The 25,489-nt window shown below is 44.8% G+C and overlaps 1 protein-coding gene across 1 annotated transcript in view; it reads left to right on the top strand.

The window, feature by feature from the left end:
- The first annotated feature begins 2,454 nt into the window (after positions 1 to 2,454).
- The window catches only part of LOC139471023 (mucin-2-like), a 41,789-nt gene continuing 18,754 nt past the window's right edge, over positions 2,455 to 25,489 (top strand). The window contains exons 1-14 of the mRNA XM_071253326.1: positions 2,455 to 2,663; positions 3,923 to 4,249; positions 5,019 to 5,888; positions 7,045 to 7,404; positions 7,847 to 8,125; positions 8,792 to 8,800; positions 11,955 to 12,053; positions 14,489 to 14,821; positions 16,477 to 18,027; positions 19,164 to 19,490; positions 21,097 to 21,852; positions 22,759 to 23,127; positions 24,087 to 24,365; positions 24,565 to 24,634. Coding sequence (XP_071109427.1) covers positions 2,597 to 2,663; positions 3,923 to 4,249; positions 5,019 to 5,888; positions 7,045 to 7,404; positions 7,847 to 8,125; positions 8,792 to 8,800; positions 11,955 to 12,053; positions 14,489 to 14,821; positions 16,477 to 18,027; positions 19,164 to 19,490; positions 21,097 to 21,852; positions 22,759 to 23,127; positions 24,087 to 24,365; positions 24,565 to 24,634 — 5,696 coding nt within the window. The 5' untranslated portion in view covers positions 2,455 to 2,596. The remainder of the gene's footprint in view (positions 2,664 to 3,922; positions 4,250 to 5,018; positions 5,889 to 7,044; positions 7,405 to 7,846; positions 8,126 to 8,791; positions 8,801 to 11,954; positions 12,054 to 14,488; positions 14,822 to 16,476; positions 18,028 to 19,163; positions 19,491 to 21,096; positions 21,853 to 22,758; positions 23,128 to 24,086; positions 24,366 to 24,564; positions 24,635 to 25,489) is intronic.

Here is a 25,489-nt window from a genome sequence, read left to right as displayed (position 1 = left end):
GCTAAGTACGTATCCTTTTAAACACGAATACAAGGACAGGAGGTCGTCATATACACCAACCGAATACTGTCAGTAAACACGTTTGTTTACCTCACACGCCTAATATCTGGAGCAAACCTTTTCATAGTTATTCATGACTTGGATTAATTGAAGCATTCACGTCCATGGGTGCACAAAGGCGTTTAAGGTGTATTCATTGTGGAGTCCTTCAAATAGTGCAAATTGAACAGTTACATTGAAAGTAGACCTAATGTACCTTTAAGCCAGCTTATCTAATCAATGATAACTGTAAATCGATATGTACGTTGTGACCCACAAGGGGTTCCCTCAGCATCATGTAGGAGTCGGGGTGGCCTAGCGGTTAAAGTGTTCGCTCGTCACGCCGAAGACCCGGGTTCGATTCCCACATGAGTACAATACATTTCTGGCGTCCCCCGCCGTGATATTGCTAGAATATTTCTAAAAGCAGCCTAAAACCACACTCACTCAACCACATCGTGTACATATGAGAGACCACTACTATAAGACAGAAAGCCCTGGTGGGTGAGGGCATCTTCAGATAAACGCATGATGGGATCATGGACAACTTACACAACAACGCATCACAATGTATCCGCAATGCACCTCAACGCATATAAACGCATAAGGTAAAGCATGCACAACATACACTGCAACAACTATCATCAAAAGAACACCCCACCCCTATTTAATTAATCTCATCTGTTATCGTGTTGCGCCCTGTGAACTACAAGACATTTCCAAGTTTGATTAGAACCCCTTGGTGATCTGGGCAGCACGGGAAAAATTAGAGAAGAGGGGTTTGTTTGATTTTTGTGTGATGGTTAACGCCGCACTCAGCAATATTCCAGCTATATGACGGCGGTCTGTCAATAATCGAGTCTGAACCAGACAATCCAGTGAATGACATCATGAGCATCGATCTACGCTGTTGGAATACGATGACATGCATCAACCAAGTCAGCGAGCCTGACCACCCGATCCCGTTAGTCGCCTTTTACGACAAGCATAGTGACCTTTTACGGCAAACATGGGTTGCTGAAGACTTATTCCTACCCGGATCTTCACGGGTCTGTTTGATTTAACATGTTCCGATAATGGTTGACAGTTATTTGGAATTAAAAATCCCATTGAATACAGAAACCTAGGGACGTTACTAAATCTACTAAAAGAAAAATATTGGTACACACGACCCAGAAGAGAGGGAGGGTGTGACATGAAAGCCTATTGAACTGATTGTAGAAAAAAAGTAAACAAAACAATTCAATTACCATAACCATACGATATGTCTGCTGAAACCAGTGTCCGTTTTACGATTTCGACTGCATGAAAAAAGGATGTGATGAATCACTATCACAAAGTGATGATACCAGTTGTTCGAGAAAAGGTGAGCATAGCCTGCCCACCGGTCGCATCCGTCAAAAACACATGCAAAGGCAAGTCAATTATTCACCTGACAAAGCACGGGAACATATAATACAAAACATTACGTTGTGCAGTCTTGTCGAAATTATTTAAAGGTGACGTAGTACCATTGCGACGTCACAAGCTGACGTCCTTGTGTGACCCATTGTCAAGGCCAAACAACTGGTGGAAGATGTGAGGTGAGGTGAAATTGGGTTTAACGTCGCGTCCAAGATTATTGCACTTATATAGCGACGTGCATGCACGTGTGTATATGGCTGCTTGTACTAGTCCGGACTGATGGCGATTTATAGTGCCGCAGTTTAACATGAATACCCCACTCAGACACAGTATACTGACTCCGAGCCGACCAAGTCCTTGTTTTAGCACTTTAATGCCGAGCGCCAGACAGGGTAACAACAGGTTCAATCTTTTAACGTCTTTTGGTATGACGCGGCAGGGGATCGAATCCCTGACCTTCCGCTCTCCGGGCGGACACTCTACCACTAGACCACAGAGGCGGTCGGTGGAAGATGTAGACGTAGCAATAATCATTAATCATAACAATAAACAGAACATTGCTCGTCAAGGCTCTGAACATCTGACACTACCTGGATGGAGATAATCCTTATTTTCTGGCAACAGATTATCCCTAATATTTGGCAGCTCCTTAGAACTAATCTGTATGAACCAATTTGACATTGAGATAGATTCTATATTGCTGACGTATAAGCAGTCGTCAAAAGCTTTACACTTACCAATATCGACACAGTTCAATATTTCACCAATCACTTCAGACAAATTGATATCGCCCATATGTCATTGCTTTTGTCGACAATGATTTACGATCCGTCATGTGAACGCTTGTACAATCACAGAACAACGAAACGAGAACTTGTATGGTAGTTGACGATTCTGGCATAGATCAGAAGCAATAATAGTTTTTTTTCTTTTGAAAACCGCTCTTCATACGTCATGAAGCATTCGCCCAGAGATCCCCGTATGCATAATTCAGCGACCACGGTCATGTCAATAGATCTAATGGCGTCTTGTGAATCTGGTTCAACACGATCTCCCTATATGTTGAATAACCTATAGGTCGAAGAACAGAATACTATGCATCAGTTTTGGGGAAAATAGTACAGACAGTTTTGGGAAAGTAGTATCACTCACGATGTGGGTTGGCAAGGATGTCGTACTGCTGCTGCTGCTGATGTTGATGATGTCGAGAGCAATAGAAGGTGAGTAAGCTTAGCCAGGAGCGTTCATCCATGCCAAGTTTCACAAGACAAATACAGACCCTAAGTCTGTCATAGTTATTAGTATTAACAAAAAGTATTCCGGTTACACAATGTCCTTTGCACAGTGCATTTGGGGTGAGGTGAAATGGGGTTTAACGTTGCGTTCAAGATCATTGCACTTATATTGCGACGTGAGTGGTGTGGTGTGATGTGATGTGATGTGTGTATGTGGGTGCGTGCGTGCGTGCGTGCGTGCGTGCGCGCGCGCTTTTACTTGTCCAGACTAATGTCGATTTTATAGTGCTAGCCCGTTGAGATACTATGCCGCAGTTTGACATGAATACCCTCACTCAGACGCTGGATACTGACCAGGCCTGTTTCAGCCCCTTAATGCAGAGTAACAAAAAGTACCATCTTCAACATGTTTTGGTATGACGCAGCCGGGGATCGAAGAACACGTTAAGAACATCGCCAAGAACATGTGTCTAAACGATGTAGCTAACGACATGCACATTGAAAGGAAGCGCAAACTAATATTTACAAACGTTTCTACCTCATGTTGATAAAATTAATTTTGGAATGGTCTTTGGTTTGAAATTTTGCGTTATTAATTACAGCTTTCTCACAAATGACCTCTGGATCATAATGGTAATGTGATTAGCGTAAGTTAGAGGTAGCCATTGAGCAGTACTCTAAGGCTAGAAGACCTCAAGTCACGCATGTCCCACATACGTCACAGTGGAATCCCCTTGCTGCTCACGACACCAGTGTTAAACCTAACAGTTCTGTTTGTTTGTTTAACGCCGCGAGGGGCGGTCGGCTAGCCTCGTGGTTAAAGCGTTTGCTCGTCACGCCAAAGACCCGGGTTCGATTCCATGACATGGGTACAATGTGTGAAGCCCATTTCTGGTGTCCCCGGCCGTGATATTGCTGGAATATTGCTAAAAGCGGCGTAAAACCAAACTCACTCACTTTAACGCCGCAATATTCCAGTCACATGACGGCGGCCTGTACTTCAAGTGTTGACACCATGAACATCGATTTACGCAATTGGGATACTATGAAATGCATCAACCATGTCATCGATTCCGACCACCCGATCACGTTAGCATAGTCGCCTCTAATGACAAGCATGGGTTGCTGAAGACCTTTTCCAACTCAACTGCCAGTTAGGGCGTAAAACATACCAAGTGACGCTAAAACTCTTTTTTAGATATTTAACGTTGACATCATTTTCTATACTGTTGTTTCACCCACAGGTACGACTGACTGCTACACTGTACAAGACGGCACCGCTGTCTACAGCGGCACAACTGCAGTCGACCAGTACGGTCGAGGGTGTCAGAAGTGGATAGACCAGTCCCCAATCCCACATTCGTACACCTCCACCAGCTTCGACGTCACTAATGGAGTAGCCGGCCCCGGCATCGACGTCGCCAACAACTACTGTCGAGATCCTTCAGGAGGAGCGGCACAGCCCGCCGGATTTTTATGGTGCTACATCGCCGACGGCAGCGGTGTCTGGGAAAGATGCAGCGTCCCCCTGTGCCCCCCTGTAACACCTACCCCAATCCCGGGGGCTCCAGGTAGGATGAGTACAAAGTGATGAGTGATGAGTAAGTTGCGTGTTGACGTCGTATGTTTTGCGAAATTGCGTCCCTTTAGAATGACAGGATCCAGGACAGTTGGAATTCAAGATAAGTCTTGACAATGATCCTTGTTTCGTCATCATTGTAACTGTGCTCACTGCTTTCATAAAAGTGGAAGACATCTGAAATCTGCGGCACTAAAATAACGTTCAAAGCGGCGTTTAACTCAACTCAGCAATGTGAGTTTAGGCGTGCAGTCCTTACTGGAGTCATGGGTATATTTCCTGTGTATCATCTGGTATGCTGGAAGACAAGTGTCCCGTGATGATCCGGGTTAGAATTGGTCTTCAGCAAGCCAAGATTGTCGTAAGAGACGACTGAAGGGATTGGGTGGTCAGGCTGGCTGACTTGGTTGATGCATCATGGTCATGAACGATGGTCGAGATGTTAATCACTGGAATTTCTGGTCCAGACTCGATATTGCCGACTGGCAATAACTAAAACACGTATATACAACTAAATGACTATTTTAAAAACTAAACCAAAAAATAAATAAATAACTTTATCACGGATGTTTCAAGAAGTCAAGAGAAAAACATGTTGATGATGGTATGACCACCGATGCTGGAAATTGACACACTGAATTATTCAACTGAATTAAAGGCGATATGCTCAGATCGTACGAATCCCAAGAACCAATGCGGTATCTGCCGTAATCGATCACCGCCCAAATATGCATCGCTGTGATTTCCCCGTATTTTTGCAGATCCACTCGAATGCTTCACGTTGCAGGGAAGCACAGCCGTCTACAGCGGCACAACGGCCGTCACCCTCAGCGGGAAGCCCTGTCAGACATGGCAAAGCACATACCCTATACCCCATAACTACGTCGCCAGGAACTTTGACGTCACCAACGGTGCGGCCGGCATGGGGTACGGAGGGGCCAGCAACTACTGCCGCGATCCCTCAGCAAGTAGCGCTGTCGCTGCTGGTTTCTTGTGGTGTTATGTCGCCGATGGAAGCGCGATTTGGGAAATGTGTGACATTCTAAACTGTGCATTGACAACAACCACTACACCAACGACAACCACTACACCCACAACAACCACTACACCCACAACAACCACTACACCTACGACAACCACTACACCGACTACCACTACACCTACGACAGCCACTACACTCACGATTACCATCACACCTACGACAGCCATTACACCATTGACAACCACTACACCTACGACACCCACGATACCTACTACAGCCACTACACCCACGACTACCACTACACCTACGACAGCCACTACACCCACGATTACCATCACACCTCCGACAGCCACTACACCATTGACAACCACTACACCTACGACACCGACGATACCTACTACAGCCACTACACCCACTATACCTACGACAGCCACGACACCTACTACAGCCCCTACACCCACGGCTACCACTGCACCTACGACAGCCACTACACCCACGACCACCACTACACCTTCGACAGCCACTACACCCACTCTCACGACAACAATCACAACTACTACATCAACAACTACTACTGCATCGACGACCACAACCACGCCTACGACAACAACAACAACTACTACTACGACTACGACTACAACAACAATAGGTAATAACTAAAATCATCGAGTCATTTATAGGCTGTGATTTAAGGTTGTCAATTCTTGAAATATTACTCGCCGTATAGTCAATATTCCAGTCCAGGAGATCTCGCGCGATTTTGACATGACCACGTGACACAGGACACGCCATCCTTACACAATGGCCGCCATCCTGTATCAGACCCGGTAAAAGACACTTCTGCACACAGCTTTCCTCCCATTATCAGTATAACCAGCTGGTAATCGGGAGTTATAGATATGTCACTTTGACATGCTCGACTCTGGGTTTGACAGTAACCATTTTGTCCTCTAGCATGTCCTGTGTCCTGTGATCACCGAATGAAGTCGAACATCCAGTATTGCAAGTAGACACGGACTGGCTGTTGGGTCAGGACACCTTCACCTTTTCACCAACACCTGGTGTCATACCCATTTGATAAATAAACACATGTTCATGATATTGTCAGAACCGTACAACGGATTCTGCTGAGTATGGAAATGTTTCCGCTTTTTTCAAATTTGACAGACAGTCCGAACCCCCACCCACCCTTTTGTAAACCGAATGTTGTGTTATGTAGGCAGTAAAATTGTCAAAGAGGATTTCGATATTTTGGACCCCTCCCAAATGTCCAACATTGACTACCCCCTCCGTGGTCTAGTGGTAGAGCGTCCGCCCGCGTCATACTAAAAGACGTTAACAGATGGTACTTGTTGTTACCCTGCCTGGCGCTCGGCATTAAGGGGCTAAAACAAGGACTGGTCGGCTCGGAGTCAGTATACTGTGTCTGAGTGGGGTATTCATGTTAAACTGTGGCATGGTATCTCAGTGTGCTAGCACTATAAATCGGCATCAGTCCGGACTTGTACAAGCAGCCACACACACACACGTGCATGCACGTCGCTATATAAGTGCAATAATCTTGGACGCGACGTTAAACCCCATTTCATCTCACCTCCAACTTCCGCTTTACGGACTCATATAACAACATGAGATTAAAGGAAATCGGAATTTTATCCTGAAGAAATTAATGAAAAGAAGGAAAACGCAGGAACCAAGCCTTAACTTCGAGACAACCTTAAGTTCGACACACAACGGTGTTTTAGTGTTTCTGAAATATTCTTAAAGCGTCATGACACCAGAAAACTCGCTCACTCTCATTTCAGCCCCCTGCTTCACACTGCAAGGAACCACGGCCGTCTACAGTGGGACAGTGTCCATAACCTCATCTGGAAAAACATGTCAGTCGTGGCAGGCCACGTCTCCAAACAACCACGCCTTTTTTTCAAGCTACTTCGACATCACCAACGGCGTCTCGGGCTCCGGCCACGTCGGGGCCAGCAACTACTGCCGCGATCCTTCAGGGGGGAACATTCTCCCGTCGGGTTATGTGTGGTGCTATCTTGCTGATAGCAGTGGTTGGGAACAATGCAATATAAACGAGTGTACGACGACGACAACAACGACTGCAACACCAACAGGGACAACCATCACTACCACTACCACAACACCCCCAGTAACACAAGGTATGGAAATAAACGAGTGGGGTCTGTTAAACTGTGGCATGGTATCTCAGTGAGCTGAAACCGGCATTTGTCTGCATTTGACTAAATGGGAAATGTGTGTTCTGATTCAATATTGGTATTCCCACGCCATAGAAAACAGTAGGACGTCGTAATTTGTAAGATGTGGCATTAATTACATATTTCATTAGGAAAACGTTCGTCTTCATATGTGGGTTTTGATTAATGTTGAAACTTCCCTTTTCTGTCTTTTTTATCCTGTTTTTATTATAATAAAATGTTCGAACTTTACTCAGTCTCGTAAGTACACCCTTCACATCCCCTACGTTCTGTCAGCCGCTTGTTTTACCAAACCGCTCAACCCACCCACCCACCCACCCACCAACTCACTCACTCACTCACTCACTCACCCACCAACTCACTCACTCACTCACTCACTTTTCAGCCGCCTGTTTCACCAAACAAGGAACAACGGCCGTCTACAGTGGGACAGTGTCTATAACCTCATCTGGAAAACAATGTCAGTCGTGGCAGTCCACGTCGCCAAACAACCACGCCTACTACAACAGCTATTTCGACATCACCAACGGCATCTCAGGCACCGGCTACAGTGGTGCCGGCAACTACTGCCGCGACCCTTCAGGAGGGAGCATTCTTCCTTTTGGCTATCTGTGGTGTTATCTTGCCGATTACTCGGGATGGGAGACATGCGCTATTCCTGAATGCTAATTGTTAACTGGGCCTTTTTTGCAATAAATGCGTGTACATGCTAGCATACGTTTTCTTTGTGGTGTGTGTTACTCATGTGTCAATGAAATTGTTGCCTACTCCTACAAGGACATCGTGCATTTCTTTTGTAATTTGTCTGCCCTCAGAGCAGGAGGTTGGTTGTCGATCCCCGACCGCGTCATACCAAAAGATGGTATTTGTTGTTTCCCTGCCTGGCGCTAGGATAAAACTAGGACTGGGAGGCTCAGCGTCCCTATACTGTGTCTGGGTGGGGTGTCCATGTTAAACTGCAGCATGATATCCCATTGGGCTAGCACTACAAAACCGGCACAAGTCCGGACAAGCGCACGCACAAGCACACCCACACACAAACACACAAGCACACAATCTTACACATTTACAAGCAGCAATATTTTCACAAAACTGACACTAAGTGTTAAACATTTGTGAACAGGTAACATTGCAATTAAATGAACTTACAAAAAAGACCATTTAGTAAGGGATACAAACCTTGTCATCACATCAGGCCAGACTTGTCTGAGCTTACCAATATGAACTGGGTCCTTCAGGGCTTATTTGGGATAATTCAAACTCAGCTTGACTGGTCGACTCCGATGACGCCTGTGAACTGGAATAAGTGGCATGGTCTATTTTTCTTTAGGGGTTATGGGTTATGGTCTCTCGGAATGCTTGACGGAGTTTTAGGGAACAGCTACCATAGGCTACCGTATTCTTAACATTGAAGATGTGCCAAAAGACCGCCATGATGCACAGTTGCAATTCTCGGAGGGGGAAAATGCTGTCACCCTCAACAGGGACAGCTGTTATTACTGCGTTAAATTAAAGCTATCTGTCATAAATAGAAGGATCGCCCAACTTTCAGCAAATTTTCAAAATGGTTCGTGTTTTACATGTATTTACAGACAAACAATGACAGCAGTCTCACACACAATTTACCAAATGGAGGAGTGGTCATCATGAGGATAGATCAAGTGGGGTAAATCCCAACTCGTTTAAATTGGGCAGCCCGCTAAATAGTATTTGCTATTTACGTAACACAACACATCAGAGTATACAAGTTAGCTCTCACATCTGAATTATCCAACATGAGCCTTGAAGGATTAAGCTCTGACTGGCGTACGTAATACATCGCCGCACTCGGCAATATTCCAGCTATATGACGGCGGTTTGTAAATAATCGAATCTGGACCAGACAATCCAGTGATTAATATCATGAGCATCGATCCACGCAATTGATATCGATGACATGCATCAAACCAAGTCAGCGAGCCTGACCACCCGATTAGTCGCCTTTTACGACAAGCATAGTCACCTTTTACGGCAAGCATGGGTTGCTGAAGACCTATTCTACCCCGGAATCTTCACGGGTCGAAGATGGTAAAGACAAGGCCTTTTGATTAGTCTTTTTTGGGCCATCAGTAAAGTTTGTTTGTTTGTTTAACGCCGCACTCAGCAATATCCCAGCTATATGACGGCGGTCTGAAAATAATCGAGTCTGGACCAGATAATCCAGTGACGGCCGTTGTGCCGCTGTAGACAGTTGTGTTGCCCTGCAACGTGAAGCCTGCCGGTGGATCTGCAAAACTACGGGCAAATCACAGCAATGCATATTTAGGCGGTGATCGATTACGTCAGATATCGAATTGGTTCTTGGGATTCCGGTAAATCACAGCAATGCATAGCTGTGTGTGTGAGTGGTGATCGATTACGTCAAATGTCCAACTGATTCAGAGATTTGTGGTACGTACGATACGAGCATTTGGCCTTTATTTCTGAATCAGTTTCATGAATCAGTGAGTCAGAGTTTCCTGCATCAATGGCCCTGCTATCATCAACATGTTTCCCCTCTTGACTGCCTGAATTAGTCGTGATTTTTCTTATTTGTCCATTTAATTATTTTTTTTTATATTGATTTATTATATTTGTTTTAGATTTGTTTCTTAAATACCAGTGTTTTTTTGTTTTGTTTGTTGTTTAACGCCGCGCTTAAATCTATTCCAAAAAATAAATACTCGAGTCTGGACCAACCAGGGATTGACATCATGAGCATCGATCTACGCAATTGAAACACATGCATCAACAAGTCAACGAACCTGACCACCCGATCCCGTTAGTCGCCTCTTACGGCAAGCACGAGCTGCCGAAGACAAGTACTAACCTTGATCTCTACGGGTAGAGTACTCTAGAGTAAAGAGGTTATATTGTAAAGGGTTGCGATGATAAGCAATCAGTGAAATAGACTATACCTTGGCACAACCATGTAAGAAATAACGGTAGTCGCTTGGACCTGTTCTTGTGCATTGACGTGTGTTAGTGAGTGAGTGTGTGAGTTGTGTTTAACGCCGCTTTTAACATTATTCCAGTTATATATCGGCGTGTCAGCTTAATGTGGGAGAAAAGCCCGAAGTGATGCAGGTCTCAGACGTTTACCACTTCGGTGAAACCCACGAGCACGGGTATGGTGCTGACAAACCTAGAAACATAATTGGGGCGAACCGGGATTCGAACCCACAATCATAGGTTTCTGGCGTGCCCAAGGGACGCAACTCTGCACAGCGAATCGCGCCGCCTTAGACGACTGGGCGTGTGTTGTATATGAGTACTTTGTATGAAGTTAAGAATAAGCATTGTATGACGTACAACCATTACAGTCAATGGATAAATGTGAAAAGCAAAGTGTACAATGGGGAAATACTATTTGCCAAGTGCTGGTATGTCACACGCATTGTAAACAAAGTCAAACAACAGTGTCTGCGTCAAACTGTGCAAACAAACTGTTTTTCATCCAGTACCTTTCATATTCTGTGTACGCAAGATACCTTGTCGTGTGAGGTGTCTGACTTTGTATATAAAGTGTGACCAACCATGAGATAGTGAGTGGGTGAGTGAGGTTTTGCGCCGCTTTTTAGCAATATTCCAACAATATCTCGGCGGGGGAACCACAAAATGGGTTTACACATTGTACCAATGTCGGGAATCGAACTCGGGTCTTCGGCATGACGATGTATGAAGTCCATTTTCGGTGTCCCCTGCCGTGAGTTAGCTGGAATATTGCAAATAAGCTACGTTAAATCCAACTCACTCACTCACTCTAAATGCCTATAAGATGTTTGTGCAGAATTCTGTCCCTTAGATGCAATATCAATCTTGTCGTGAGTTCCAATATCATATTAGAACCCGTGATCTGTCAACACTCTATTAGCGTTTATGGGTGCCACCAAAGTAGAAAACGCGTATGACGTCACATAAAACTTCCCAGCCAGATTAAACTGCCACGCCCTGATAGCTTGACTACTGTAAATATCTTAATTTCAAACCCACCTAATGTTCTTTGGACAAATGTTTCTTATTAATATTTCATTTCTAACAAATGCCTTAACTTCATTGAATTTTGTCTTCCTTTGAAATGGTTTAAATGCTTTTGATATCAAATGGCCAGTAAAACTCATATCCAATGACTGTCCACATTCACAACGATTTGTTTAATAGTATTCTACCTTTCACGCCAACACTACTTATTACTCGTTTACAATTGGCTATTAATTCGGTCGACAGGAATCCATTCGGCAATTGTATACACACCACAGACGCACAAGTCAACTGGCCATGTCTTTTAACCTATCAATAGATACGTTCAGTCTCTTCAAGAATGATCTTTCCTTTTATGAAGGTCATTCGACAGACGTCACGCTTCAACGGCTTTCAATGCCTGCACTCGTTCCTACAGCATGTATTGGAGACCTAACACATCAGCTACTCTGTTATAGATCTTGAAGCTGTCGGTGACTTGCAACTGTAGTGAGGACAACACTACCAACAGACTGGTACAGCGTTGTCTGTCAAGATGGTTACAGTAGATGATGTCGTACTGTTGGTGATGATGATGTTAACGTCGACGAAAGGTGAGAATTGTGATCGCAATTATTCACAAATGTCCAAGGTTGGAAAAAGCTTTCAACCCTGTGACAGTATTATATGTAAACAACATACGCGAAGCAATGGTTCTCTTACCTTTCCCGTGCTTTTTGATAATACTTTGTATCAGCAGAAAACCTGATGACGTCAAACATGGATCTGAGTGTTTCTTTACTTTACTAACAAACACTTACTTTTTTATGAGTGAGTGAGTTAATATTTAACGTCACATCGGCAATATTTCAGCCATATCGTGACGATACCTTTATAGGCAAACGGTGGCGGGTGCTTCCGGTAGGGCGGGACAAGTTTACCGTTTTCACGAACACCTGGTGTCATCACTGATTTTCAGTGATCTATTCATAACATTTTCACCACTATTTTACGCTCAATGGTATCTGTTTCGGCGGATAATCCAGGCTGGTTGTTCTCTGGCGTTGACGTTTAATATTGTGTGTACAGCGTGTAGTGGCTACCCGGAACGAGGGTTTGAATCCCAGACTTGTCCACAACCTATTAAGATCCCTTGTCTGTGAGCTTCCTGCTGGCGTGTTGCTCTGGCTTGGTTTAGTTTGATTGCTGACTTACGCCGCAGTTAGCAATACATGTACTCCAGCTTTAAGTGACTGTCTTTAAATAATCAATTCTGGACAAATCAAACTAGCAATTGATATTATTTACAACGTCCGAAGCTTGATGTTTTTATGAGTAGTTGGATCAATAAGTCCACCCCATCACGTTGCTTCATTCTTCAGTGAGTGAGTATTGTTTTACGTCACTTTTAGCAATATACTAATAATGTCACGGCGTGGGACACCAGAAATGGGCTTCACACATTGTACCCATGTGGGGAATCGAACCCGGGTCTTTGGCGTGACGAGCGAACGCTTTTACCACCAGGCTACTTACCCAACCGCCCGACTTTATATACTACCGTAATCTTTAATAGGCAATCAAAGTAAGCAAGCATTTTTCCCATACCGTGTGTAAACAGCATAAAATATGTCATGCAGAATTTGAATGTATAGTGAATATAAGCCAAGTGGCTTTTAATATTAAATATATCAACGAGAGTCACTAAAATTTATTGACGAGTGTTATATTTATATTTGATATCAAACGATACGAGGACGAGATTCTATTCATCATCTAAATTATTCTTGTTTAAGTTTGTGTACAGTAATAACAAGTGTCTTGAGTGTAACAAATACAGCTGACCAGCATCAGTGGCACAGAAATTAGTAATCATTTGCTTTGGATGTCATGGTAACCGTCGCGTTACCATTAAACATTTAATCTTCGGGTGATCTTAATGACGAGTTCCGTTTGTTTGTGGGATATGTCATGGTTGGTTAGTTTGTTGTTTAACGCCGCACTCAGTAATATTCCAGCTATATGACGGCGGTCTGTAAATAATCGAGTCTGGACCAAACAATCCAGTGAGTAATATCATGAGCATCGATCCACGCAATTGGGATCGATGACATGCATCAACCAAATCAGCGAGCCTGACCACCCGATCCCGTTAGTCGCCCATTACGACAAGCATATTCACCTTTTACGGCAAGCATGGGTTGCTGAAGACATTTTCTACCCCGGAACCTTCAAGGGTCGATATGTCATGGTGTCAACATGTTTAATTAAGATGCAGGATACATGATGTTAAGCACCTGTACACGCTCTATTCGTTGATGACGGTTGAGTTTATGCTGATGAAGATGGCCCGTCCATCATACCCAGACCCACGTTACGTATACTAGATTAATTAATATTATTATTAGGGTTCAGGCGCTTCTTGCTGCAGATGATGATGGTAAGTTCTTTAAACCAAGCTTCACAACTGCCTCTGATTCACGCTACTGACGTTTCAGAAGCTCCTCGAGATTACGATTAGATTCATGTATAATACTCGTAGCAAACTTACGTGCCAGATGAACCAATGTGGCGTGATTATTTAAAGGACAAAACCCTTTCCATATTCAGGAGAAACCTCTGCCACAAAAGAGTCGATTGTACAATTCCGACCATACCATAAGCACGTGTTTATGAATCACTATCAAAAGGGTGATGATACCAGGTTTTCGCGAAAAAATGAGCGCATCCTGTCCGGCAGGTGGCACCCGTCACAAACACATGCAAAGATAAGTCAATTGTTCACCCGAAAGAGCACGGAAAGGTATGGTACAAGCCAAAACACGGAACTGTACACCACTCCTGCCAACGACGCCATCGACGCCACCGACGCGTCAAGCCAGTAAACGTCCCCCACATTTACTACTCATTGTTATTCTTGTTGATGATACAGATGCTGCTATTGATGCTGCTACAGCTGAAGGCATTATAACCTGACTTCAGTTACACAAACGAGTAAGACACTCATAGAGTGTTGATTCAGATAATGACCGTGTCTCCTTTATATCAGTGACAGGTGCGACGGACTGCTACACCTTCAGTGACGGTTCCGCCGTCTACAGCGGCAGCGTGGCCGTTACCCAGAGCAACAAACCATGCCAGGCTTGGTCGAGCCAAACACCCATTGCCCACGGCTACTACTCCAGCCAGTTCGATGTCACCAATGGGGCCGCGGGGCCGGGCTTTGGCGGAGCCCTCAACTACTGCCGTGATCCTTCAGGAGGGGGCATCAGGGCTGCTGGATATGTGTGGTGCTTCATCAGCGACGGCAGCGGAATATGGGAGAAATGCAACATCCCATTCTGCCTGCCTAGTACACCAGCACCCGTCCCCGGAGCCACGCGTAAGATATTTAGTCGACGTCAATTCACTTTGACGTTAGCTCTAAGAGACCGGCCATTGATATTCTGGGGGAGGGCTCTGGGATTTTATCGATACATTCTGTACCAAAGAATCATTATAAATGCTTCAGGTTGTTGAACAAAACATGTCTGACAAACATAAAAAGCCTTCTGTTGGAGGAATTTTAAAAAATATTTAGGTCCTTGATTTTGAAACTGTAATTTAAAACATATCCAGTCTTCATACAACATCTTGGCTCTCCCCAGAAAATCAAATGACCGGTCCTTCCATTCACAGTCAAGGCAGATGGCGTGATGTGATTGTAAACATTCATCTGAGAATGCTGATGTGTTCTGTTTTTTCAGCACCGAACATGATTGATGCTTGCTGTCACTTCTTTAACCTCCCTCTGCTGATCAACTACATTATGTTTTCAAATAAGTAAAGAGCATTCTATATCCTGGATGTAGTGTCAATTAAAGTCAGTATGTACAACGAACTCGTCCAACGATACGGGTAGAGTGTAGCGACTAACATTCACTTGACACATTACGGTAAAATACGTTTATAACGGACACGCTTATAACGAACTAAATTTTTGGTCCCGGCCATTTTCTGTATAGATATTGTATATATGCTTATACGAACTACGGTTATAACGAACGTAAATGGACCACTAATTTTAGTTCGTTATAACCGTAGTTTACTGTAGTAAGTTTAATCGCCCCTTTGTTATATGTGTCACTCTGCAAGGTCTTTGGTAATGTTACAGTATATAAAGCACAATGTGTATCAGAAGAGGCTAAATCTGATCGAATTGTACAAAGCGCCATGATCAAGAAGAGTTTTGGGACAGTGGCAATTGCAATACTAGAAGAAACACGCATTGGCCTTGAATATACGCTTACTTTGAATACACGTCGTGTCAACCGACGCACAGAAATAAATAAACACACATGCCTAGGTGAGGTGAGATGAGGTCGCGACCAAGATTATTGCACTTATATAGCGACGTGCATGCACGTGTGTGTGTGGCTGCTTGTACTAGTCCGGAATGATGCCGATTTATAGTGCTAGCACACTGAGATACCATGCCGCAGTTTAACATGAATACCCAACTCAGACACAGTATACTGACTCCGAGCCGACCAGTCCTTGTTTTAGCCCTTTAATGCCGATTGCCAGACAGGGTAACAACAAGTACCATCTTTTAACGCCTTTTGGTATGACGCCGCCGGGGATCGAAACCCCGGACCTTCAGCTCTCCGGGCGAACGCTCTACCACTAGACCATGGAGACGGTCAAACACATGCCTAGAATAACCAAGACACTTCATGCAACCCAGCCCCCCCAACAACACATCGGTCTTGTTAAAACAGGGGGTCTTGCGTCCTTCTCCGGCGCATCTTCAAGAATTTATGGTAGAGTGAGTCAGTGAGTAGATTTTAAGCCAGTTTTAGCTATAAATCAGCAATATAGCGGTGGATGACACCAGAAATTGGCTCCATGCATGACAGATGCGGGGAATCGAACCTAAGGCGTGACGACCAAACGCTTTAACTACTAGACTACCCCACCGCCCCGATTTATAGGACATGTTTACCTGGATTCCATTGCCTGATCCTGAATGTATCTTTCTCAATGTGTATGTTCCAGCGTCTCCCGAATGTTATATAATACAGGCGGGCACTGCCGTCTACAGCGGTTCAACGTCGACGACCATCAGTGGAAAGCCATGTCAATTTTGGCAGAGCCAGTCTCCAATCCCTCATGGTTACCAGTCTAGCTACTTTGACGTTACCAACGGTAGCCCTGGTTCTGGGTATGGCGGCGCCGTCAACTACTGTCGAGATCCTTCGGGAGGGTTTATTGGTGCTGTAGGGTATGTGTGGTGCTTCATCAGCGATGGCACTGGAATATGGGAAGTTTGCAACATTCAGAACTGTGCTTTAACGACTACAACGACACCAACGACCACTACGACGACTACTACCACCACGACGACCCCCACGACGACCCCAACGACAACCCCAACGACGACCCCAACGACGACCCCAACCACGACCCCAACCACGACCCCAACCACGACTCCCACCACAACCGAAACAACCACAGATTCAACCACGGACTCAACCACGGACTCAACCACAGACTCGACCACAGACTCAACCACAGACTCAACCACCGACTCAACCACAGACTCAACCACCGACTCAACCACAGACTCAACCACCGACTCAACCACCGACTCAACCACAGACTCAACCACAGATTCAACCACCGACTCAACAACAGACTCGACCACAGACTCAACCACAGACTCAACCACAGATTCAACCACAGACTCAACCACGGATTCAACCACAGACTCAACAACAGACTCAACCACGGACTCAACCACGTATTCAACCACAGACTCAACAACAGACTCAACCACGGACTCAACCACGGACTCGACCACAGACTCAACCACAGACTCAACAACAGACTCAACCACAGACTCAACCACAGATTCAACCACGGATTCAACCACAGATTCAACCACGGATTCAACCACAGACTCAACCACAGACTCAACCACGGATTCAACCACAGACTCAACAACAGACTCAACCACGGACTCAACAACAGACTCAACAACAGACTCAACCACGGATTCAACCACAGACTCAACAACAGACTCAACCACGGATTCAACCACAGACTCAACCACAGACTCAACCACGGATTCAACCACAGACTCAACAACAGACTCAACCACGGATTCAACCACAGACTCAACCACGGATTCAACCACAGACTCAACAACAGACTCAACCACGGACTCAACAACAGACTCAACAACAGATTCAACCACAGACTCAACAACAGACTCAGCAACAGACTCAACCACGGACTCGACAACAGATTCAACCACGGACTCAACCACAGACTCAACAACAGACTCAGCAACAGAATCAACCACAGACTCATCCACAGACTCAACAACAGACTCAGCAACAGAATCAACCACAGACTCATCCACAGACTCAACCACGGACTCAACCACGGACTCAACCACAGACTCAACAACAGACTCAGCAACAGAATCAACCACAGACTCATCCACAGACTCATCCACGGACTCAACCACAGGCTCAACCACAGACTCAAACACAGACTCAACGACTGCTGAAGCAACAACAACAGATTCACCAACCACAACAGGTATGAGAACATGAAACTTTTTATTGTAACAGTAAAAGATGGAATAATGGCTGTTGAATTTTATTTTATTTTATTATATTGTTTTGTTGGTTTTGTTTCATTTTATTCATTGTTTTATCTCCCTTGACGTCTACTATGACGACCCGCCACCATAGAGTACGAACGAAGTGTATACAAAGGAAATGCACTCCACGTGTGTTCGTGTAATCCGTAATCTTAGCTAGGGGGAGCTTCTTTCGTACTGGATCTAATGTAAAGATGTTACCCTGCATCCACATACACCCAACAAGCTACTGTCATCATATCACTTTAAAGATTACAGTGAGTGAGTTGTGTTTAACGCCGCTTTTAACAGTACTCCAGTTATATCACGGCGTGTCAGCTTAATGTGGGAGAAAAGCCCGAAGTAATGCAGGTCTCAGGCGTTGACCACTTCGGTGAAACCCAAGAGCTCGGGTATGGTGCTGACAAACCTAGAAACAAACATCGGGGCGAACCGGGATTCGATCCCACAATCACAGGTTTCTGGCGTCCACAAGGAACGCAACTCTGCAAAGCGAATCGCGGCGCCTTAGAATACTGGGCTTAGTTTGATCTTAGTTTGGTCAATAAGAATGACACCACCATTGGTCTCTGTCCCTGTCAAACTACATTTATAGTGGAGGGGTTGAAAATAATATGGCATCTCACTGCATAATGTGTGAAAAGCACATACATTGACAGGCAGAATTTGGATTTGAAATTATTTAATTCATGATTAAAAAAAAAAATATCATTCATAAGATCCTAGTGTGCGCGTCTCAAGCGTTATTAACACGACACCTGCAGTCGTTAAAAAGCAGTATATGATGTTATGTTTATTGTTACTTTGCTGTGTCAGGGAGATTTAAGGCGCCACAATCAGCTGTGCAGAGTTGCGTCCCTTAGGTGTGCCAGAAACTTACGATCGTGGGTTCGAATAACCACTCACCCTGTTTCTAGGTTTGTCAGCACCATACCCTGCTCGTGGGTTTCCCCAAAGTGGAACGTCGAAGAGCTGCATCATTTCGGGCTTTGCTTCAACATCAAACTGACACACCTCGACTTGACTGAATTACTGTTCAAAGTGGCGTTAAACCCACATACTGCTTTTCCAGGTGCCCCCGAGTGTTTCAACCTGGTCGGTGGCACAGCCGTCTACAGCGGCAAGACGTCGACAACCCTCAGTGGAAGTGGCTGTCAGCTATGGCAAAACCGATTTCCTACCTATCATGAATACGACGTCCCTGCTTATTTCGACGTTACCAACGGCGCTGCCGGGCTTGGATTTGCCGGAGCTATGGACTACTGCCGTGATCCGTCAGGGGGAACGTTTACCCCAAGGGGGGTACCATGGTGTTTTCGTGGCGACGGTATGGGAGTATTTGAAAACTGCGATATTCCTGACTGCGCCCTCACTACGACAACGACTACAACGACAACAGGTATGGTATATGAAGTCTATAATTAATACCTATGATATACTGAACCCGCAAAAGAAACGTCACTTCATGAAAAGACCATGGTACAAAGTCCCCAATCCTTTCCATGAAAATCAAATGCCTTTTCCGATAACGATACCCCAATATGTGGATCCAACATTTTTGTAACGATACTAGCGCCATGCCAAGACTTACGAGGAACCAGTGTGTGTGTGTGTGTGTGCGTGCGTGCGTGCGTGCGTGCGTGCGTGCGTGCGTGCGTGTGTGAGAGAGAGATCGTGGGTTCACCGAAGTGGTAAATGTCTTAGACCTGCATCACTTCGGGATTTCCTCCCACATTAAGCTGACGCGCCGTGTTTAAAGCGGCGTTGAACCAAACTCACTCACTCACTCAGAAAAGGCACAAGGAAACCCAAGTGCATTTTGCTTTTCATGGAAAGGATTTGGGACGTTGAATCACGGTGGTTTGTTAGGCTGCGTTTGGGCAACCCTTTCTATCCACTTTTAGGCCGTGAACATTAAATTTGGAAACAGACAAACGTCAAAAACGAGATAACCTTAAAAAATGCATTGATCTTTCATGAGTTATTTACATGAAGTGAAGTTTCTTTTGTGATTTAGTACATAACAAACACTTCGATAAGTCATTCTGATCAACGATGAGAAACATAATCAAATTGGAATCAATCTGGAACTTCGTTGTTGAGAGTGATACCAACTCATACAATATAATATGTGTATTTATAATCGGGCAAATTCCATTCACTAAGAACCCGTGAAGATTCCGGGGTAGAATAGGTCTTCAGCAACCCATGATTGCCATAAAAGGCGACTATGCTTGTCGTTACATGCGACTAACGGGATCGCGTGGTCAGGCTCGCTAACTTGTTTGAAGGCTGTCATCGTATCCCAATAGATTAGATCGATGCTCGTGGTGTCAATCACTGGACTCTCTGGTCCAGACTCGATAATTTACAGACCGCCGTCATATAGCTGTAACATTGCTGAGTGAGATGTTAAACAACAAACATACAAAAAATAAACCTTTTTTTGTACTGGTCCAATATTGGTTTTATTCGGGGTCACTATCCTTCATCCTTCTTTGTACCCATTCTGGACCAGCAAAGGTCCTCGTTGTATAGCTCGATTCAGATGGTACGGCATTAAAACTCGCCGTCCAATCAAATTACTCTACTGGGTAACAGAAATTAGTGAGTGAGTGAGTTTGGTTTTACGCCGCTTTAAGCAATATTTCAGCAATTTCACGGCGGGGGACACCAGAAATGGGCTTCACACATTGTACCTATTTCCGGAATCGAACCCGTGTCTTCAACGTGACGAGCCAACGCTGTAACCACGAGGCCACCCGACCGCCCCTGACAGAAATAATACTCAAAGTTAGAGATAAGAGCAAGTGACGTCACTTCCAGGGTACTTATCAAAATAGAATGGATATAAATAAACACTGGATAATCGAGGGTGGTTTCGCAGACACATAACAGATGCCGTGCTATGGAGGCCAATGGATACTAGTTGAACCGAACACTGGGAACACTACCGCCCGGTTAAACGGGTTCCCTCTTAATCATATATGCTTGTTTTATTTCAGTTGCCCCTGAGTGCTACACACTGCAGACAGGCACGGCTGTCTACGGGGGTAAAACGTCCACCACCACTAGCGGAAAGCCATGCCAGGCGTGGCAAGTTACAAGTCCAGTCTTCCACTTATACACAGACCCTAACTACTTCACTATAACTAACGGGGCGGCTGGCCCAGGCTTCGCAGGAGCTATGGACTATTGTCGAGATCCTTCAGGGGGAGCTATCACCCCCATGGGACAATTGTGGTGTTATATTTCCGATGGCAGCTTTGTGTGGGGAACTTGCGATATTCCAAACTGTGACGTAACGACTGCATCGACGGAAGCAACGACGACTGAGCCAACGACGACTGAGCCAACGACGACAGAGCCAACCACGACTGAGCCAACCACGACAGAGTCAACCACGACTGAGCCAACCACGACAGAGTCAACCACGACGGAGCCAACCACGACGGAGCCAACCACGACGGAGCCAACCACGACGGAGCCAACCACGACGGAGCCAACCACGACTGAGCCAACAACAGCTGAAACAACAACAGCTGAAACAACAACTCAAACGACAACCATTGCAACGACGACAACCACTGAACCAACAACTACAACAACCTCAACGACAACTACTACAATGACTACAACCACCACATCTACTACCACTACCACAACGCCAACGACCACCACCACCACTCCAACAACTACCACAACGCCAACAACAACGACTACGACAACAACTACAACGACCACCACTACTACAACAGCAGGTATCCGAAAATAAAATTAAAAAGCTCGTGTGTCTGTTTTTAAAAAAGGGGAGCATACAATTCTTTTCGGACTCACAACTCATTATTTTAAAAAACTAGTGTTTTTGTGCCAAAACCCGAGAAAAACTATTTTGCAAAAATGTATTTCTTGACAACGTCATGTTTTGGTATTAAGGCCATAATTCCAGGCTTCAATTTTCGTTTCGGAAAATCACTGTTCGCATTTTTGTTCGTTTATGATACTATACTTCATGACGTATATGCACCGTTCCACGATGACGATCAATGTAATTTCTGTCCTTAATGATCCACATAACGATATCAATCGATTATATTCATCCATAGAGTCATGGTCCACATAACGATATCAATCGATTATTTTCATCCATAGAGTCATGGTCCACATAACGATAATAATCGATTATTTTCATCAATAGCTTCATGGTCCACATAACGATACCAATCGATTATTTCCATCCAAAGCTTCATGGTCCACGTGACGATTCTAATCGATTTTTTTCATCCATAAATTTATGGTCCACATGGCGATACTAATCGATTATTTTCATCCATAGCTTCATGTTCCTCATGGTAGGGGCGGTCGGGTAGCCTTGTGGTTAAAGCGTTCGCTCATCACGCCGATGACCCGGGTTCGATTCCCGACATGGGTACAATGTGTGAAGCCAATCTCGGGTGTCCCCCGCCGTGATGTTGCTGGAATATTGCTAAAAGCGGCGTAAAACCATACTCACTCACCCACTCACTCACTCATGGTCCTCATGGCGATACTAATCAATTATTTTCATCCACAGCTATCAGGATCCGCTGAGTTTACTTTCGAATCCAATATTAGTGACGACTATGAACCGTGGTCTGTCAATGCCGTACCAAAAATTTTCATTTCAGCCCCCTGCTTCACACTGCAAGGAACCACGGCCGTCTACAGTGGGACAGTGTACAAAACCTCATCTGGAAAAACATGTCAGTCGTGGCAGTCCAAGTCACCAAACAACCACGCCTTTTTGTCAAGCTACTTTGACATCACCAACGGCGTCTCAGGCTCCGGCTACGTCGGGGCCAGCAACTACTGCCGCGACCCTTCAGGGGGGAACATTCTCCCGTCGGGCTATGTGTGGTGCTATCTTGCTAATTTCTCGGGATGGGAGCAATGCGCTATTCAGAAATGTTCAACGACAACCACAACGACTACAACGACCGCTGCACCAACAGGAACAACAACTACCACTACCACCACCACACCAACAACAACACAAGGTTTGATAATGTATATTGATATAATGTATAGGCACCAAACGGGTTTTATTTTATATTACCTTTGGGGACACGTGTGGTCCAGTCGTGTAAGGAGTTGCGTCCCTTGGGCACACCAGAAACCTATGATTGTGGGTTCGAATCCCGGTTCGCCCTGTTTAATATGTTTCTAGGTTTGTAAGCATCATACCCATGCTTGTGGGTTTCACAAAAATGGTACACATCTGAGGCATCACTTCGGGATTTCCTCCGTGATGTAACTGGAATACTGTTAAAATAGGCGTTAAACCCAACGCACCCACTCACTCATTTATACCATCTTTATGCCATCAACGACGTCCTATATCTCATCAGTACAGACATCCTGGAAATTTACTACTGCGGACTGTTGTAAACCCGAACGAGTTCGTATTTGCGGGGCTTCATTTGAGAGGGCTTTACGGTATTGTGTCCAGGCGAGCAACGTCACGAAAACATTTCAAGAAAATGTCTGTAGGGTTAAAGAAAGACAATGAGCCAATCACTGAGTGAGCGAGGTGAAAACCAGAAATGGGCTTCAACCTTTGGTCCCATGTAGGGAATCGAACCAGGGTCTTAGGCGTGACGAGCGAACGTTTTTACCACAAGGCAAACAATGACCCAAGCCAAACATTAGGGTATGAACGTAACAATTAAAATAAATAATGGTCCTCTCCAGGTACAAACAGGAAAGATTACGATACCTACTTCGGGCCCCTAAATTAGGGAGTCTCACGGTCCAAACGGTTTGCGGGGATGAGGCGACTCAATGTAAAATGCGCACGTGCTCTGACAGAGGTCGTAGGTCGTTATTATTATACGAAGGTAGGCAAACCGGTCATCACTCACTCACACACTAACTCACTCACTCACTCACTCACTCACTCACTCCAATGTTGATACGTACGGCATGATATTAATGAAAGTCATCATTCGTCTTCCAGGCGCCTGTTTTACTAAACAAGGAACAACGGCCGTCTATAGTGGGACAGTGTCCACAACCGCATCTGGAAAACGATGTCAGTCGTGGCAGTCCAAGTCACCAAACAACCACGCCTACATCGCCAGCTACTTCGACATCACCAACGGCATCTCAGGCGGCGGCTACGGTGGTGCCAACAACTACTGCCGCGACCCCTCAGGGGGGAGCATTCTTCCTTTTGGCTATCTGTGGTGTTATCTTGCCGATTACTCGGGATGGGATACATGCGCTATTCCTCAATGCTAATCTTCATATTCATGCATATAAATACACATTCAATTAATGAATAAATAAATAGTTGCAAACATAGGGTTTCTGTCCTTAATTTTCCCACCAATTGTCAGTTGTCATTTAGAAGGAAAGGAACATTGATTCCTTTCGCAGAATTATTTCGGAGAATGTGAAGACTCCCCAACACTGCTGCCTTCTGCATTACCCAGATTGTCAGAAGGACTGTATTTCTGGTAGCAAACCCGGGTACTCTCCCAATGTCATTCAACAGATTGGGAGGTACCAAACCTAAGGCACCGACAACAATGGGGAGTCGGACAACTTGGTACTTGGATGCAAGCGTAACATTTCGTAAGCGAGGTCTGCATATTTGTTATGTTTTTCCTGAATCAATCACATTAAGGTCAAAAGGGTCAGAGAATTCAATGATATAAACGATTTCTTTGTTTGTTGGCCTTAAAACGTCTGAGGCTGTGTACGGGCCTATTCCAAGAAATGTTTAATTATCATTGCCCATGACATATTCCGGGTCGTACCATGTATGGACCCTTAGTCAAAACGACAAGCATGGCGAAGACGGTAATTGGACAGGGCCACGCCTTAATTTCGTTTAAGATACTGTTTTGTGCCAAAGCTGGGCATCCACTGACAATATGTCTCATTAAATTCATCGCATTATCAACATTTCATATTTACACACTAATGCAAAATTACGCACTGACGGTTTCGAGTTAGAAGTGACTGGTCCTGAGCAGCGAATAGAAAGCCTTCTGTTTCATTTTTCAGACCAGCCGACTTCATCGCAACCCCGTTAAGGCTTTGATGTCATGGTCGTTTAGAGAGCCTTCCCTTGAAAAACCAAGTCTGTGCCGATTTCATATGGCACTTCGCGTGGTTGAAACTCATTTTTGTTTCATCCGTCAGTACAAAACCATCAACAAAATCAACATTGACATTGAGGCTATATCCCTCATCCTTGGCACGTTCAAGAAAACTGTGGAATGCCTTGTTTTCATCATGAGTCTTGTTTCCCAAGAGGATCATCAGACAGTTTATATGTGTGCAAAAATGCAATCGACAAGTTTGTCATGAAGAGTCGCCACGTTAATCAAACCACGTCCTCAAATTTAAATT

This window comes from Haliotis cracherodii, unplaced genomic scaffold, assembly GCF_022045235.1.
Source record: "Haliotis cracherodii isolate W230 unplaced genomic scaffold, xgHalCrac1.p SCAF_21, whole genome shotgun sequence".
Taxonomy (NCBI): domain Eukaryota; kingdom Metazoa; phylum Mollusca; class Gastropoda; order Lepetellida; family Haliotidae; genus Haliotis; species Haliotis cracherodii.
Note: the sequence above shows the minus strand (reverse complement) of the source record. Positions and strands in the feature narration are given on the sequence as shown.